The sequence below is a fragment of the Eublepharis macularius genome, chromosome 6 (assembly GCF_028583425.1).
Source record: "Eublepharis macularius isolate TG4126 chromosome 6, MPM_Emac_v1.0, whole genome shotgun sequence".
NCBI classification, from domain to species: domain Eukaryota; kingdom Metazoa; phylum Chordata; class Lepidosauria; order Squamata; family Eublepharidae; genus Eublepharis; species Eublepharis macularius.
Genome location: NC_072795.1, coordinates 61115041 through 61134714, shown reverse-complemented (window position 1 = coordinate 61134714; position 19674 = coordinate 61115041). Strand labels below are relative to the sequence as shown.

The following is a 19674-nucleotide window of genomic DNA, read 5'->3' as shown; positions in this document are numbered from 1 at the left end:
TGTGAAGATGCTTATGGCACTAATTATAACAAATAGGACATTAAACCCTTAATCACCGCATGTTCTGCTCTTGTCAAATAGCAACATTGCAAGGAAAAACAAACAGTTGAAAATGGCCCCCACCTTATGGAATGGCCTGCCTGATGAGGTCAGAACAGCCCCCACTCTCCTGGCTTTCCACAAACTGTTCAAAAATGCATTATTCAGGAGGGCTTTTTTACATAGGTAAGAGGGCTGTGCTGTGCAAAAATGGTTCAGAGAAATGCTTTGGTAAAGGGATAGAGACTGTAAACTATACTACTGTGCACTGTCTGTTGCTGCAAGTATGCTCCTACTATGTAACTTCTGCATTGTTTAATGTGTCATGTTTAAATATGCTTATGCTTGGTTTTTAGCTCTGTTTTCAGATGTCTCCGTGTTTTCAGACTTCTGATATCCAAACTTTATTACACTATTCACTGGATTGATCATATTTGTCTTACACTGTATAATCTATCTTGTGTCTCAGTGAGAAAGGCAGACTAATAATAATAATAGCAGCAACTGAATATGAAACTCTGCTTTGAGAACCAGTAACGAATGGACAGGAGTCAACACTAAACATATCATTTATATGAAGTACAATGCTGTTCACTTAATAACTCTTACTTAGCCGATAAGGACACCAGGGCCACATTTAATTAAAGAATTATTATCATCTCCAGATTGAAGGTAAAGTGTATGAGGTGCAGTCCATTGAAGATTACTACAAAAATCCCATTGCATGTAATGGATCAGAGTTGTATACTGAAACCTTTGAGTAAATATGAAAAGAGGAAAACTTTTTTGACATATGCCGTGTTTTGAAAATGTATTCAAATAACTTGTACATATACAGTATACAGACTTGGCCAATACTAAGTTCTTCAATAATATATAGATCTCTTCAATAAGTTAAAATACAGAAATGCAGGACAAAGTAATTATGGTTCATAGACTGAAAATAAAAGGAAGTATAATACTGTAAATTGATGAACTGGTCATAATTTTAAATTATCCCACTGAAAATAAGGTGTCCATTTTGATAAATTATTGTACTATTTTGACATAAAATATTAGAGTCACATGAAGAATTGGGATGGAATATAATATTTTATATAATATCGAGTATTTCATACTAATGAAAAAAAATATTTTACTTTTTTATAAAAGGAATAAATGTACGTTCTTGTAGTTCCCTGAGAAAAACTTCTAGGGGCTCAAAGTATGTTGAACATTTTAAGAGAAATTATATTAAAGATATTTACAAGAACATTTGAGACATACCATGTTCCCTCTTGTTTGCTTTGTGGTTGGGCTGCAATGCAGCACTTTACTGGTTCGAAGCTCACTACTTCCATGAACTCAACAGGTAGCTTTCGGTAAGCCCTATTTCCCCACCTTCTCTTAGCCCTACTTCCCCACGTCCATTGTGGGGATAACAACACTGATTTTGTTCACCACTCTTGGTGGACACTAATCTGTCCAGAAGAGCAGCATACAAATAAACTGTTACTATTATGTTGCTGATATTTATCAGTGCAACAAAAAGGAAAGCAAAACTACAATATTTTCCATCATAAATTCGAGAAGGATTAAGGATCTCTGAATCCAAAAGAACTTGAGATCATACACATAGAAGCTTTGGTGTATAAGAGAGACCATCCTGGTGGACATTATTACCACTTTCCAGAAATTTTCAAATGTTATTTTTTTTTAACAGTGAAATGTAACCTCCTTACTCACATAGATTTTGTGCTCCTTATAGCGAAAAAGGAGGTTGCGCACCATGCCAGCTTCGTTAAGGTCTCCGAGGCATATCATATCTTCTACTCCTTGGACAGATGTGGGATGCATTGGTCTCACAGTATTGATGTTCCGAGTCAAGATCCAATGTTCCTTAAACAGAACTGCTTTTAACTAATCACCTTGGATTTTACATACTATTTCAGATCATTCAACAGGAAAATACATCTTAAGCAACATTAGATGTGTGGTTGTAGGTTAAAATGTTTTCAGATGTGCATATGAACGCTACTACAATTATTGGGCATTCAGATAATGGAATTTTGAGTGATTGCACAATACATATCTAGTTCAGAGTTAAACTAGCTCCAGAGCTCAGGTATCAGGAAACATCTGTAGTAGTATATAACACGCTTGAATCTATTGAATAAAATACTGCATAGCCTACCTTGCCTTCATCATCCTCTAGTAACAATCGCCCTGATTCAGAAATCTTCACAACTGCCCCAATAGGCACATTGTGCTCACTGCCTGAAGGGGGTTCCATCCATATGTGATCACCCTGAAGAGAGCAAAGGGTAACTATCAAGTATAACCTTCACAGCCCAAGACCCACATATCTAAAGGATCCTCTCCTCTCATATATCCCCAAGTGACAGCTATGGAGCTCAGGTTGCCACCTGCTGGCGGTTCCCCTACTTAAGACAGCCCACCTCCATCGCAGCTTCCGCTTTGTAGAACTGGCTCTCTGAGGAGATGAGCAGGACCTATTTTTAGAATCTTTCAGGAAGCATTTGCAAGGTCATTGTATTTGCCAGGCTATTTAATGGGTTTTTTTAAGTTGACTGCAGGCATCTTATAAAGGGATGGGAATTATTTCAGGCAAGTTATTTTATATGTTTTAAACTGTGATGGTTTTCATTGTGATTTGTAAGCTACTTTGAGCCACAAAGAAAGGCAGGGTATAAAAATAATTTCTTTATATGTATACTCCATTTCTTTTATAGTTACTAGGTGGGCTGGCTTCATCTTGCGATGTATGTAGCTAGAATGAGAGGAGAACAGTTGTTGGATTTGACCAAGAAAGTCATAGCAGATGACTTTGCACACAAAAACAGGGCTAGTCTGGCCCCATAGCTAGACATGCCACAAAGGAAGTGTAAAGGTCTAGAACAGAACAACTTTGGAGAGCAGCACAAAACAAAGGAGTAGCATGGCCTTGTGTAGATTAGAACTATCTAACCCATATCAATATATACAATAAGTTGAAGCCCAGGTGCAATGTGTGTCTAAGAATGACAAGAATGTCTAACTTCACAGATGTTGGAGGTACAATTCACAGAATCATAGAGTTGGAAGGGGCCTTACAGCCCTTCTAATTCAACCCCTGCCCAGAGCAGGAACAACCAAAAGCATCCCCAACAAGTATTTGTCTAGCAGCTCCTTGAAAACTGCCAGTGAGGGGGAACCCAGCACATCCCTAGGCAGCCAACTCCACCACTGGGTTACTCTTAACATGAAATTTTTCCTAAAGTCCTGCTGATACTTTCTCTCCTGTAGTTTAAACCCATTCCTCACTCCTCTGCTTGAAGCCAGCTGGGTGATCTTGGGTCAGTCACACCTCTTCCAGAGCTCTCTCAGCCCCACCCACCTCCTCAGAGTGATTGTTGTGGGGATAATAATGACATACTTTGTAAACTGCTTTGAGTGGGTGTTAAGTTGTTCTGAAGGGCGGTATATAAATTGAATGTTGTTGTTGTATTGTTTCTATTGCCAATAGGAACAGCTCCCTTCTCTCCCCTAAGTGATAGCTGTTTAAATACTTAAATGTAGCAACTGTGTCTCCCCTCAACCTCCTCTTCTCCAAACTGAACATTCCCAGGTCCCTGTGTCTTTCCCCATAGGGCTTGGTCTCTAGCCCCTGATCATCCTGGTTGCTCTCCTCTGCACTTGTTCCAATCTGTCCATATCGTTTTTAAAGTGAGGCCTCCAGTACTATTCAAGGATGCAAGTATTAGTGGAGGGCCAAGAGATATTTATATGTATGCAAAACGGTATATGCTGCTGTGGCGGCAGCACCTTCTGTTCGCCCCTCTGCTGTCCTGCCAGGTGCACAGGGAAAGCATCACAATGATAGAGGGAGACAGTTGCTCCACCTGGATCCTCCTCTTGTTCCCAGGTTGTGGCTGTCAGCTCTCACTCTAGCCATGCTCTCTTCCTCCCCGGCCTGTGGGAGAAACTTCCTTTTTATAGCACCATCCTCCTCCCCTCCTTTGCAAGTCAACCCCACCCCCTTGCTTGCCCCTCTTCCCCTGGACTGGGTGGCTAGGTTCAGCCAATTGGCTAGGAGCCTGTCCCTCCAGCTTGCTCCTGTGCTCCTCTTGCCTGCCCCACCTGCTGGCCTTTGGGCTCGGCATGGCTCATTGCTGCCCCAGGGCCTCCCAGCCAGACTCTGACTGGAGCATGCTTAGCCTGATAGAGGAAGTTGGGGTTCCTTGTCTGTGACCTGTATATCTTTGAGTAAGATACTTTTTTGGACTTATCTAATTGGTCTCCTTTAATAATCTATGTAGTTGTTATAATGGATAGTATGATTTTCTGTTGCTCAAGCCAATATTAAGGATCAATCAATTTGCAATCAATCAGTTCACAACTTTCTCGATCCCTCTTTCATGTGCTGCATTCAGACACCACAAACCTCTGTTTATGAGAATAAACTCATATACTACTTCCCTAGTTCTTCTTTCCTCAAGCACAGTGCCAAAACTGCAGGAACACTGGACTATAAGCAAGAAATAAACCACAGTTTGTTAATTCATGTGATTTGGATGTCACAACACATTTTGTTTTAATTGAGATTTCCTGGTTTGCAATTTTGGTGCTGCATGCATGGTTAGGAGGGAGCCAGCATGCAAATCTGAGGGCTCTGAATCTTTCTCATCATAAAATACGTCAGGAAACTACAACTCTCACGCCTCAAAAATTACCTGACTATTCTGGCGACTATAACTGACTGACTGACTATTCTGGAATAGTAAGCCAGAAGCCTTAACAATACTCAATACTTCTCCCTTTAGTCCCATTAAGTCTCTATGGAATCTAAAGGCAAAGCCATAAACACTCAGGCGTGGCCCATCGCTCCACAGTCTTGGTTTCTCTACATGTGATGGGCAGTGATATGCAAGATTTATCAGATCCCATGGTACTCTCATACACTATTCTTGTAAAACCTTCCTGATCTGAAACCTAAACCCCCCACTGGAGGCCTGGCCAGTTTCATTACTAGAGAGTTATTTCTATTAAGTATCTGTTAATTTTTTTGCATATAATAAAATTATTATTATATGACAGTTTACTAGCTGTCACTGTTATTTCTATGCCTTCTTTATTAGTTTACTGTCAAAGAAAAAGGGGAAAATACAGCAGCCACAATAGTCACAGGAGTTCAATAAATAAACAACAGCAACTTGCCAGAATTGATTTGGACATAACTCTCACTGTTTTAATAAAGCATATAACCACTGATTAGGGATTGTTTAGGCACTGCCTTTGTAAACAGGGAAAGGTATTAAATAATGAAATGATTATGGACCACAAGAGAAATTTGATGCTGCTGACCAGATAAACTAAGTAAAAGTAAAAAAGTATTTGCAGCATGATGGCTACCCATCAGTTACCAATTCAAGGTTTTGGCTGTCACATACAAAGCTCTTCACAGCCTCGGTCCCTCCTCTCTGTGGGAGCATTTCTCTTCCTGTGCTCAGCCACAGCAGCTTCACCCATGTGAACATGGTCTTCTGCAGGTGTCACCATGCAAATTAGCAAAATCTACAACTACCCATACACGTGCATTCTCTGTCATGTATCTCCATTTTATGAAATGTTCTGCCTGATGAAGTTAGGAGGGCTCCCACTCTCCTGGCTTTCCACAAGCTATGCAAAACAGAATTATTCAGGAGAGCTTTTTTACATTGGTAGGAGGGCTGCACTATAAGAAAATGGCTTAGAGAGATACATTTGGTAAAGACAGGGATTGTATACTATACAACTGTGTACTGTCAGTTGTAATACGTTCCTACTGGGTAGTTTCTGTGTTGTTCAATATGTCATGTTTACTTTCTTATGCTTCTTGCAGCATTGTTTTCAGCTCGGTATTAGATGTCTGCTAGTTTCCAATTCTGTAAATTTGTATTTGCATACCCTAGTACATTGTTTATTGAATGTTCCAACTGTTGATCATATTGACTTACACTGCGTGATCTGCCTTGAGTCCCAGTGAGAAAGGCAGACCATAAATAACATAAATAAATAAACGTTCACTACATGGCCTTATGATTAATACTGTAATACTGGAAAGGAAGATGCATGAACGCAGAGCTTAGAAAATATATGCACTTGGAAGTGGTGACCAACTACAACATTCCTCATTGCAAGTCCTTTTCATAATGCATGAAATGATCCTTATGTGAATTGTGCTTAGCCTCTGTTAAGGACAGCCTCAAGCATTTCGGACATGTAAGCAAAGCATTCACATGCTTCATGATCTTAAGATCTAGTAACTCAGTTCCATCTGTACCAACTAATCATCCTTCTTGATACTCCCTGGGACCTGTCAGACTGCCGCTACTCATCATCCATTGCTCAGTTTCATTCGGCTTTGGACCCTTGTCCTCCCCTCCCCGGAAGACAAATATTTAGTTTTCTCCTTGCCTTTTCACTCTGCGTTTGCCCCATTCTTTCCTAAAGCAGAAGTACATACACTAAAGAAGCATCTGGAAGATGCTTCCAATCAGCAGATGCTCTGCCCTCAACCTAATGCTGCCAGAGCCTTCTCCTCTCTGCATATGAATTCAACATTAGGTGGGGCAAGGGAAGGCAGGGCAACATGCCAAGAGAGGAAGCCTAGGACTTCCCCTCAGTGGGGCAACCCTAGTCTTGCGGGCTTGCTTTCCTCCTGCTCTCTCCTCTCACAGGAGGAAGATGGGCAACCTGGTTGGTGAGCCTTGCCGCTATCTCCCTGCTGTTAATTGCACCACCGAATGTGTTCAAGGGGTATCACTTGGCAATCCTTACTGTGTACAGAAATTATAGATTTTGTAGTGTGAGCTGCCTTGTATTTCCTTCTTTTGAAAAGCAGGATCGAAGTGTTCTTCAGAAGTACAGAGTGATTCATACGCACATTACTACCCTGGAAGGGGCGGGGTGTTGCATTGTGAAAGCTCCCGAATGAAAGCACTGATTCTGCCCACCTTATAGATACTGCACAGGGTCCTGTAAATGCTGACAGTGATGGATTCAGGGAGCTTTCCAAACTAGAAGGAGCCAGGATGGGGGGGGGGGGCTATAGACACCCACAGAAACTCAGCATGCCTGACTTGCTCTCCCTCTTCCTAACCTCTTTGCAAAGAAGCGCCACTGAACCTGAGTCCAAGCCTTTCCCTCTCTGCATGTGGATTCAACACTAGGCTTGGCAAGGGGAGGCAGGCAGGCAGTGCTTGTCTGCCTTATGATCAGAGCAGCGTGGAGAGGGCAGCCAAGCCAGGTTGATGTCTTCCTCTTGCATCTTCCTTGGACAAGCTGGCTGGTACACAAGTGCACTCATCTAGGGCTGCCCTGCTGTGCACCTGTTCTGGGTTAGGGGCTCACAGCTCTGTTAAAAAACTACAGATCAATTAAAAATGGAGTCAGCAGACATGGGCTAAACTCCAGAGACTTCATCACTTGTAGCTTGGTTCCATTCGGGCCTATAAATACAAAAGCTTTGGGCAGACTAGAAAAGTTCAGCGAATTAGTGATCAGTTCTATCGCTGATATACTAGGTTCCGTGTAGACATGGTATACAATTGTGTGTTATCTTTCCCTCAAAGTTTTTTTTTTAAAGTGTAACAGTGTCGGAAGACTGGAAGTTTAGGCAGAGGAACAATGGGAGTGTATACGTGTGAGGGGTTTACTTAATCTTTCCATTCAATCTTTTCTACCTATATCTTTTCTCTGCAGGAAAAATCTGGAAGGGAAAGGGTAAATTGACCTGCCAGTTCCCTACATAAACTCATAAACTCTCAAGGTTGCTATTGTATTTTTTTTTTAAAAAAATCAGAAAAAAGACACAGGAGACAGCCTATCTAGATTAGGTCTTACTGTACCACCACCTTAATGCATTTCATATCAAGGCCAACTATCAGACTCACTTTTCTGAGAATCACCATCCTGCTTCAAGGTGACACACAAATCTGTGTTCTGAAAGAAACAAACACAATCAGAGCAAAAAAAGGGGGGGAGGGGGGAATCCAATACGGAACTAATAGATTATCCATTTAAGAGAGAGGACGGAGACAGAAGCTGTGATGTGCTGTGGGTAGGACCGAAGCAGCTCTGAATATATTAGGTTTAGAGAGAGAGAGAGAGAGAGAGAGAGAATGTGTGTGTGTGTGTGTGTGTGTGTGTGTGTGTGTGTGTGTGTGTGTGTGTGTGTGTGTGTGTGTGTGTGTGTGTGTGTGTGTGTGTGTGTGTGTGTGTGTGTGTGTGTGTTTTACCCTCAAGTCATAGCTGACTTATGGCAACTCCTGCTCGGGTTTTCATGGCAAGAAACTATCAGAGATGGTTTGCAATTGCCTGCCTTTGCAACCCTGGTCTTCCTTGGAGACCTCCCATCCAATTACTAAGTAAGGCTAACTCTGCTTAGCTTCTGATGAGATCAGGCTCACCTGGGCTATCCAGGTAAGCGCTATGTTTTGAATAGATTGTCCGAAATAACGTTTTATATACACATCCATGTTAAGTTAAAAGGTCTAAGAAAGTTGATTCATCAGAAGTTTTCAAACTAATTTGTAATCCAGAACCTGAAATAGGGTCTTCAGGTGCTTGTACCTTCTCCTGTATTAACTAGGAGAGAAACAGAACAGACAATTCATTGACACAGAGCCATTGATATTTATTGGATATAGAAAGTTGGAACTGGAAGATAATATTTTACAACTTTGATAAGCTATAAAACCATGAAGGGAACTGAAATCCAGACATGTGCCATCAATCCTCCAATGCTTAATAAAGCAGAGTATTCTTTTCAAATGATTAAATACTATGCCACTGTAGCAATTTTGTAATTTTATTTGAATTGGCTTGTTCTTCACTGGCTGGTTGCAGCTATAGTTGCCTTATACTTTACATTCTTATTGCTTATTTCTTCCATGACCAAGACCAACATGAACAACCACATTTTGATTACTATGCTCATATGCAGCCACATTCAAGATTAGAGAGATCATGCGTCCTTCAACCACTTCAGATGACAGAAGGGTTAGGATTCAGCTCTCTGGCACTGCTACACCAATGAGAATTTCTCAATTAATGAAAAAATGTCTATAAAATCAAGTTTTTTGCTTGCTGCTCTCCTGTTTTAATTCTCGTTTATTCTGATATAGGAGGCTTCCTCATCCTATCCATGTTTACTTATAAATTATTCCCACTGTGTTCAGTATGGCTGTTTCAAACAAATGTTATTGACTAATATGTTAGCATTAGCATTAATACAATATAAAGTAAGAGAAATACAGCCCAAACTTCACAAGGAATAACCTGCCAACTGTTTGGATGGCTTTGTCAAAACAGCTGCATTTGTCTTCATTCCAAATGAACATTTCTATAATAAATTATTGTATTCACCATATTAAAGACGAACAGAGAAAACATATTACCTGTTCAGAAGAAATCTGAAACGTGGCTTTTGCTTTCCTCTTTCACAGAAACAGCTTAAGAAGAAAGGAGTAAGAAGTGCAGAAAGCTGGTGCTGAAACCGGTGGAGAACTCTGTCCCCTGTTCCAGGAGGAAGGAGGAAATGACTGAAGCTCCTTTCACAGTAATTTATTATAGGACTTTGGCCCCAGTTCAGAATACACTCCATTTCTGCAGTTGACATATTAGGTGAGGTCAATTACTGGCTTCATGGTGCTGGATGAATGTTCCTTAAATGGTAAAACAGAGAGTCCTGTGGCACTTGTCAAATCGATTGTGACAAAAGTTTTCAGGGCAGGTAAATAAAGAGCTAGGCTCAGCTGGAAGATACAGATGAGGATAAAAACAATGGATCCAAAGGACAGCACCAACTGTGGTTTCTAGTACGGCCGGATGGATGGTGAAATAACCATTGAGACAGACTTATTCTGGGGACTTCCAATAAATGTAAAGCCAAGGATTAGATCTGACGATCCATTAGCGGAAAGTACTGATGAACATCAATCTTTCCCATGTTCTCCTTCCTTCAGCAGTCCCATTCAACACCAGGAAAGTTGATTCCTGGAGTTGCAGATCTAATGGCCACATAGATAGGGGGAGCTGCAATGTGGAGATTGCCTTTCCTGTCTCTTCCATCAGCAGAGCTGTGCTGACAGAAGAGGAAGGAGAGGGAGATTTTGGCTGATTTGCCCTCTGCAGCACAGCTCTCACAACACACCTGGCAGTCCACATGAATCCTGCAACCCCAGGAATCAACATTCCTAGGCTCAGAAAGGGGTGCTGGGGGAAGGGAAATGTGGGACTGATCTGCAATCTTTGCACTCACATATTACGAGATCGAATCCCTTGTATTTATTTAGTGAAATTTTAATATCCTGCCTTTCCTTTCTATACAATGAAGCTCAAAGCAGTTTACAATCAACATGAACATAAGACAGAGTACAAAATCAATAAAAACAGACAATAGAACAACCATTTGAATTCTGTATAGCAGAAATATGAGTTTCTTTCAAAGGTCTTCCTGAACAATATTGTTTTACAGAGTTTCTTAAAATTTCCTTGATAATGGAGTAAAATAACTGATCAGATAACATCTATGAATAATCCCAATTATCAATCTTCATATATAGAAAAATGGTCCCCTTTTTGAATTTGTAACCAATTATGCTACAACTGACAACTCTGTACCAGAAAATATAAGAATTTTCTTTTATATCTTTTATATTAATTGTATATGGTATAAAAATCTGTATATCAGGTTTAGCTCAATATCTTAAATGTTGTTAAATAAATCACTTGTTTGGTGTTAAAAGTTTCCATTTTGTTAATGTTGGGAAAAATTATAAAATAAAAATAAAGAGTTATTTAAAAATTTCTAAAGTAGATACTTCCGGACCTCCTCCTTAAAGAGGCTATTGGATTGGATAAGGATGGCACCAACACTGAAAAACGAACCAAATCTAAATATGAAGGAAGCGCTAGATGGCATTTCACACACACCCAGCACCATCAATGCACACATGACTCTAACCTTATGCAGAAATATTGGAATAACAGCACCACGACCATCTACACACAGACAGGGGGAAATCTGGCTTGGTGAGTAGTTATGTAAATTAGATTCTCATCAGATAGGCAACTCTTTAGTACGCAGATATACTGGGAGGTGAAAGAGAGCCAGTGTATATTATGGGCCATCTACAGTGATGAACAAATGAATAATGTGACCCTGAACTGTGTAATGTTAGCTGACATTATAATCCTGCTATTCTGTAGAACTGAAACCCATCTATATGAGCATATACTGAAAGATTTCCTCAGCAGCTTCTTAAGTCACAGTCTGCCACCCAGATCAAAGGATATAAATAGAACTTGGCTTTTGCACTGGTCTATTTTAAGAAAATTCACAATAGTATTGTAACTCATATGCTGCACACGTTGAATAAATTCACATTAATCTAACTAATTAGATATTAGTCTATGAGTTCTGTACTTGTAAATATATCTCATAGCTAAATATTAGCTTCATGTTATGTATTTTTTGCCTTCTGCAACTTCCCGTTAACCACCCTAAGCAGATCTGTACCGAGATAAGTAACAGAAAGCTACAGTTAAATTTAAAATGCACAAAGCATAGAAAAATGCCAAAAGGAAAAAGTGAAATAACATACCAGCAAAAGATCATACGTATTTCTCCATTTTTCTTCAGCATATTAATTTTAGCTAGCTTTAGTTCCTTCCAGTTTATTCATGGTGTAGTGAAAATAACAAAATACTAGGGAACATTGTATTTCACCTATACATAGAGACATCAATAAAGTGGAGCTTCTTGCTCTGGTTGTTACCAGGTAGGTCATTCGTCCTTGCTGAGCAATCTGATTAGGATCTAAGTGTCATCCATCCTTCCCTGGAATGCAGCCAACTAAGTATTAAACACTGACTACTTTGTGCAAGAGCTCATTCATCAAATACAAGTGGATGCATAAACAACAGACTCAAATGGGTGCCTACATTAAACATCCATATACTTGCTATACTGCTTTCTAGAATAAAATAATTTTAGACTGTTTATTCTAATAAATAATCAGAATGATTGCAGTACCCTGGGAAATCTTGTTGGTCTTTAAGATATATATAGACCAACAAGGCTACCCATCTGAAACTGATTAATATGACACACATAGCCTATGACTGTACAAAATGCACTAGTATGTGTGCGTCAGCCATGTCATAGATGTGCCTAATGTTCCACTCACCCTTGGACTGTAAAGAAGAATGAATATTTATGTATCTTTAGCAGTTGTGGTACTTCATCTGGCACTTGAAGGGCATATTCTAAATATGAGTTTTGAAACAGGGGATATATATTTGATCCTGCCCCCCAAATACACACACGTCTAACATTTCTCGTGCCTACTACCACGAGAAAAAAAATGTCCTGATCCTTTAATAGAAGTTTGATGGGATGTTTTTCTCCTCTTTGACATTCAGCTGTCCAATCCCATGTATTAAGTCTCTATTAAAGGGGCAGAGGGGTAAAGTGTAGATGACTGGGAAAGGCAATGGCAAACCACCCTGTAAAAGTCTGCCAAGAAAACGTCGTGATGGGACATCCCCCCCATGGGTCAGTAATGACTCGGTGCTTGCACCCAAAAGGGCAGAATATCTTTCTCCAGTAACCCTGGAGGAACCCTACTAGGTAACTCTACCAGGGAGAAAATTTCTAAAAGCTTTTTAATTCCTCTAAATACACACTGTTTTAAAATTGTAAGCCAAGTTTTGATGAATCTGAGAATTAACTAACTTTTCTATCATTTTGTTTTAAGGTCTACAGTTAACTGGAGCTAATTATTTTTATTAGGAAGTGTTTCCCTAGATGCCTAAATGGTTTGCATTGTGCCCTTATTGCCCTTTGCATATAATGTGACCTTTTACTGATAACTAAAAACTCAGAATCAGGGAGATGCCAATTGCATTTACTGTATAGCAGGGCTTTTTTTCAGCTGGAATGCCATGGAATGATGTTCCAGCAACTCTTAAAGAAATCCAAGTGACTGGGTATTTTAAAGAATTTTTAAAATGGTCATTTTGACTACTTTGGGCCCGAAGTGGCCAGGATTGGGATTCTGCCAGGCGGGGAAAGGTTCCTCTGTGCAGCAGGGGCCGATCCTGGCCTGTTTCAGCCATTTTGGGCCTGTTTCGGCCCAGTTCAGGCCCAAAATAGCAGGGATTGGGCTGTTGCTCCCCCTCCTGGCAGCGGCCTGTTCCAGGTTAATTCGGGCCTGCTCTGGGCTGTTTCAGGTCTGTTATGGCCTTCTTGGGCCTGTTTTGGCCCAATTTAGGTCAAAAACAGCCAGGATCAGGGCGCTGCCAAGCGGGGAGAGTTCCCTCACACGGCAGTGGCCCATTCCAGGCTGATTTGGGCCCAATCTGGGCCATTTTGGGTCCATTTTGGCCTTTTGGGGCCTGTTTTGGCCCAATTCTTGCCTGAAACAGCCAGGAACGGGCTGCTGCCAGGCAGGGGAGCGCTCTCCCATGTGGCAGCAGTGAATTCCAGGCCGATTTGGGCCTGATTCAGGCCCCCTGTGGAGTGTGGAAGTGCTTCCGGGGCGGCCACAGCCTGCGTGATGACATCACTTCCCAGTACCCAGTGAGTTCCACCACCTTTTTCCCCCAGAAAAAAAGCCCTTCTGTATAGTAATGCTCAATAAGATCTGGCTGCATATTCTAAAAATGCTTTAAACAAGGATGCTAATCTATGACAGAGATCAGGAGTGGTGGTGTGTTTGGTATATCCCCACCTTCTGAATACAGAAGCAGGGCTTTCTCTGGGAGCATCTTGTCTTGGCACACCATCCCACAGAAGTTCACGAGATAGTTAGACTGCTTTCTTTTAGCTGCCAGGGGAAAGCATTTTAATTTCCCTAAGCTCCTCGATTCTCCACTTACTCTTAGCTGTGTACTACGCTTTTTCTATGCTGGTTTAAATTATTTTTTGGATTGGTATTGCTGTTTCAAACTACTAGTTTCATTTTGATTGTTACGGTTTTACTATACTGGATATTGTTTTTGCATACTATACAAACTGCCTCAGGAAGCTTGGTACAACAAAGCTGACAGTAGCTGGAGATAAATTGTTTAAAGCTGTGATACAGCACTTTGTAGATAAAAATCATTGACTTAGATTCCACAGTTGGTGCAGTTCTGTATCAGGATGCCATTAGACTGCAGGCTGGTTCTAGTTATATGGATGACTTAGTTGGCAAGACATGATGAAGTGGACAAGCTGTTCAGAAGTGTGCAGCCAGGGGGCGTGGCACCAGCTTCGGAGAATACGGACGCCTGAGAGCTGAGTTCCGTCCCACTCTGCTCCAAAATCCTCAAACCCCCCATCTCATTAAACTAAAAATTGCACCCAGACATGGGGAAACACAGCGCAAATATCAAGAAGCAAAACGGCACAGTTGCAAAATGTCTGCAAGACTTCTTTCCTGCAACTCAAGCCTCAATGCCAGAGCCAGCAATTGCAAGTGACGCAAGTACAATGGCGCCAATGAGAAACGCAGCAAGAACTTTACTGAATGTCCCTCCTGACTCAGAACTTGCTGCCCTGTTTGCTAACATGGAACTTAGTTTCTTAAACAAAATGGCAAATCTTATAAAGCCACTTTTTGACCAGATTGCAGATCTCCAAACTAAAATAAACAATGTTATTCAAAAAACTGACTGAGCGTTAGATATCTCTAGCTCTTTACAAAACAAAATTCGCACTCTGCAAAAGGAAAAAGAGGAGATACATGAAAGAGTTCTAAACCTGGAAATAATAACACGCCAACAGAATCTTAAATTTAGGGGGGTTAATGAGGAATTAAAAGCAAAACAAGATTTATCCCTATTCCTAGCCAACTGGCTTACTAGCTTTTTGCATCCAGGTAAAAACATCACTCCAGCAATTTCCAAAGTTTACCAGGTCGGTCCTCTAAAAACAAACAGGAAATCTCCAAGGGACATCATTGCTACCATCCCAGATTGGGAAACAAGAAAAAGAATTCTGGAAATTGCTAGGAAACAAAAAACGTTCCAATATAATGGATCCCAGATTCAAATCTTTACAGATCTACCAAAGGAAATACTAAATAGGAGAAGCGTTCTCAAACCGATTACTGAGGTACTATGTGATGGAAAAATTGAATATAAATGGATCAACTACTCCAAACTTTACGTCCAGCTTAAGGACAAACATCTTTATGCAACTGATCAAGAATCAGGACAAGCCTTACTGCAGAATCTGGACATTTCGCCTACAGATCCATCGAAGTCTACACAAAAGAGAAAATTCCTTCAACCACCCACTCCTCACAAAGGAAGCAAAATCCCAGTTAGAACCAACTGAATAACAATAATGGAAAACATTCCAGAAGTCAAGAAATTCTGGGGGTTTTTCCTGTCTTTACTTAAAAGTTGAAAAAAGAGGGAGGGGGGATGGATCAGAATTCAGAGATCATAAACTAAAACAAAGCTAATAATTTGTGTTCCTTTGCTGTACTGAGGTTTTTGGGGGGTAGGGGGAGCCAGTTTTTTCTCTTTGCTCCCACTAATGACAGCCCCTAGACTTTGTACATTTGTACAAAGACTCTCAGGAGACTACTCCATTCAGGGTCTTTCAGGGGCTGTACAACTATCATATTATTGTACCTAGTATTTTGTTTATAAATCACTTATAGCTAACATTTGAGTTTAATAGTTATTGTAAGAGGGAAAAGAGGGGAGGGGGAATACTTACAATCATATTAATGCTATATAGGTTTTCTTTGTGGGAGGGGGGTAGGGAGTTATAACTTTAACTTTTCCCCTTCCCCCCCTTTCTTAGGTTTATATATAAGTACAGATATTTGTTGCCGGTGTATCAATTTGTAAGTGATATATTGTTCAAAAGCCTTATATAATGTTGCAGAACCTTAAATTGTTTAACCTATTCTATATATTTCAGCGTTTTGTATTTATCAACTTCGGAACCAATCTATCTACCAAATATAACAGAATACTTGACTCTCACAAAAACTCATCAAAAACTCATTGTACAATAGCTAGATATCAGACTGGAATGTTAATTAATTGTTGAAATGCTAATATAACCAATCAAGCTAGTATAATAGGAATAGACACCAACAATATATGATCAATAGAACTGTAATGTTATTTTTGTTGTATTTATTGTTTTAAAATGTTATGTTTAAGAAAATAAAGGTTTTTTTAAATTTTAAAAACTTTTTAAAAACTTAAAAAAAGAAGTGTGCAGCCCACCCCATTTAGACATAACCCTTGCCCTCTGTGGCTGTTTTTGAGCTGAGCTGGGTTGGTTGAATGGGTCCACGAGTTATGATGCCTCTCTGCTCAAGGGACTCTGCAGTTCTGACCACTTTGAAAGAAGGGGGCACGCGACCCCACCTGAAAAAGGCATTCCTGGTCCCCCGGACCTGAACAACTATCACTTGGTGGCCAATGTTCCATTTTTGGACAAGGTGTTTAAGTAGGTGGTAGCCATGCAGCTAGGCCTGTTTCAATCCAGATTCAGGTCTGGGTTTTGTACAGAAACGGCCTTGGTCTTCCTGATGCATGATCTTCATCAGGAGAGTGAGAGGGGGATTACATCTCCATTTTTCTCCCGGACTTCTCTGTGGTGTTCAATACATTGATCAGATTATCCTTCTGAAGAGGCTGACTGAGTGGTGGGGGAAGGTACTGTACTTTGGTGGTTCAGTTCTTACTTAACAGGCCAGTTCCAGAAGATGGTGCTGGGGGGTTGCTGTTTAGCTCCATGACATTTGTGCTATGGGTTCTAGTAGGGATCTGTCGTTTCCTCCACGCTCTTTAACATCTACATGAAACCACTGGGAGGGATCATTAAGGGATTTGGAACAAGGTGCCCACCAATAAGAGAATGACACTCAAATCTATTTCTCCTTAACAGCTGAGTTCTTGGCAGTCCTAACAAAAGCTGGAGACAGTAATGGGACGGAAGCACAATCCACACAAGATTGAAGTGCTACTGGTCTATGACAAAGCTGCTCAATGCCTGAGGAATCAGCATGTCCTGAAGGGTTGCACTCTCCCTGAAAGGTTTATCACTTGGGGGTACTTCTGGATCCTGGCCCACAGTTGGAGGCCTAGATCCTCCCTATGGCATTTATTCCCCTTTATCAGCTGCAGCTGATACACTGGCTATGGCCATTCCTCAAAATAATATACTGGCCATGGTGATCTGTGCTCTGATTACACACAAGGAAATCATCCAGGATGGGTACAGGGATCATATCACCCCAGTGCTGAAAAATCTGCAGATGCTGCCCATTTGTTTCTAGACATAATTCAAAGGGTTGGTTCTTACCTTTAAAGCCATAAATGGCTTGGGGCGAGGGTACTTGAATAACTGCCTCTTCCCATATAGTTCAGCCCACCAGTTAAGACCTGCCTCCCCCATCTTCACAGATGATGCGAGCAATCTCACCTTTTCCAGTTGTGGCATCTCATTTATGGAATTTATTTATGTCATTTATTATAGTCTGCCTTTCTCACTGAGACTCAAGGTGGATTACGCAGTGTGAGATTAGTACAGTCAATGTCAAAAACATTTCCATAAACAATGCCATAGGCTAAATGCCCTTCTCCTTGAGGCTCACCCAGAGCCTGTCTCACTTTCTTTTTGGTATCAGGCTGAAACATATCTGTTCACACTGACTTTTAATTAAGAGGTCATTTTAATAATAATAACATCCAATTTATATACCACCCTTCAGGATGACTTAATGCTCGCTCAGAGCGGTTTACAAAGTATGTTATTCTTATCCCCATAACAGAACACCCTGTGAGGTGGGTGGGGCTGAGAAAGCTAGAAGCTGTGACTGACCCAAGGTCACCCAGCTGGCTTCAAGTGGAGGAGTGAGGAATCAAACCAGGTTCTCCAGATTAGAGTCCTGCACTCTTAACCACTACACCAAACTGGCTCTCTTTTTAAATAGTATTTTAGTCTGGAAACTGTTCTTTTAAGCTGTTGTCTTTCTGTTTTTGGTTTATGTTTTTATGCTCAGCTGGGCTTTTAATACTAGCTTTTAAATATCTCTTAATGTTTTTTTTTGTAAAATAAAGCCCAAAGAACTTTCAGCCTGACAAATCGTAGATAGCATTTTAAAATGCTACAAATTCAGTCTACATTTCAATTCCAAAAAAAGGGGACACCAAAGAGTGCAGCAACTATTGGACTATTGTGCTAATTTCCCATGCAAAGTGATACTCAAAATTCTACAGCAAAGCTTCTTACCATACATGGAACAAGAAATGCCAGGTTTTCAAGCTGGAGACAGAAAAGGAAGAAACACTAGAGAACACATTGCAAATGTGCGGTGGCTAATGGAACATACCAGGGAATTACAGGTTATGAAAAGCTATGGAAAGTGTTAAAAGAAACATGATTGTTTTGATGTGCAACCTGTACTCTGGACAAGAGGCTACTGTCAGGACAGAATATGGGGAAACAGAATGGTTTCCAATTGTCAAAGGTATCAGATAAGGCTGCATATTATCTCCTTACCTGCTCAACCTCTATGCAGAGTATATCATAAGAAAAGCTAGATTAGATCTAGAAGAAGGTGGAGTGAAAATTGGTGGAAGGAACATTAACAGCTTGAGATATGCAGATGACACCAGGATATCGGAAAAAAATAAGTGAAGACTTGAAACAACTGCTGGTAACGGTTAAAGGAGAACGTGCCAAAGCAAGACTACAGCTGAATATCAAGAAGCCAAAAGTAATGACCACTGAGGAATTACACAAAGTTGACAATGAGAAAATTGAAATTGTTTACAATTTTCTATTCCTTGGCTCAATCATCAACCAAAAGGCAGGCTGCACTAAGAAACCAGAAGAAAAACACTTAGAAGAGAAGCAGTTAAGGAACTAGAAAAGATCCTTAAAGATGTCTCTTTGGGAACCAAAAGCAAAATAATCCAAACTATGGTATTCCCTAATACTATGTATAGATGTGAAAGTTGGATGGTGAAGAAAGCTGACAGGAAGAAAATTGATTCATTTGAAATGTGGTGCTGGAGGAGTTTTGCAGATACCATGGGCAGTCAAAAATACAAATTAAGTGGGTACTAGATCAAATTAAACATGAGCTCTCCCTAGAAGCTAAAATGACAAGACTAAAGCTCTCATACTTCGGTCACATCACGAGAAGATAAGATTCTCTGGAAAATTCAAAATCAAAAAGAGTCCAGTAGCACCTTTAAGACTAACCAATTTTATTGCAGCATAAGCTTTCCAGAATCAAGTTCTCTTCGTCAGATGCATGATCCGAACTGGTCAAACACAGAAGAGGAGGGGACTTATGTCCCCTTCTTTCTCCACTCTCTCCCCTCCTCTTCTGTATTTGACCAGTTCGGATCATGCATAAAGGGACTTATGTCCCCTTCTTTCTCCCCTCTCTCCCCTCCTCTTCTGTATTTGACCAGTTCGGATCATGCATCTGACGAAGAGAACTTGATTCTCGAAAGCTTATGCTACAATAAAATTGGTTAGTCTTAAAGGTGCTACTGGACTCTTTTTGATTTTGCTACTACAGAGTAACACGGCTAACTCCTCTGGAAAATTCAACAATGCTAGGAAAAGTGGAAAGCAGC

General features: G+C 40.6%; 1 protein-coding gene across 1 annotated transcript in view; it reads right to left on the bottom strand.

Annotated features, from left to right (window-relative positions):
- The window catches only part of MYO7B (myosin VIIB), a 101714-nt gene extending 92220 nt beyond the window's left edge, over window positions 1-9494 (bottom strand). Inside the window, exons 1-4 of the mRNA XM_054982519.1 lie at window positions 9459-9494; window positions 7953-8001; window positions 2213-2326; window positions 1765-1917 (exon numbers count right to left, since the gene is read on the bottom strand). Of these exons, the coding sequence (XP_054838494.1) occupies window positions 1765-1917; window positions 2213-2326; window positions 7953-7970 (285 nt within the window). The 5' untranslated portion in view covers window positions 7971-8001; window positions 9459-9494. The remainder of the gene's footprint in view (window positions 1-1764; window positions 1918-2212; window positions 2327-7952; window positions 8002-9458) is intronic.
- Between the last annotated feature and the right edge of the window lie 10180 nt (window positions 9495-19674).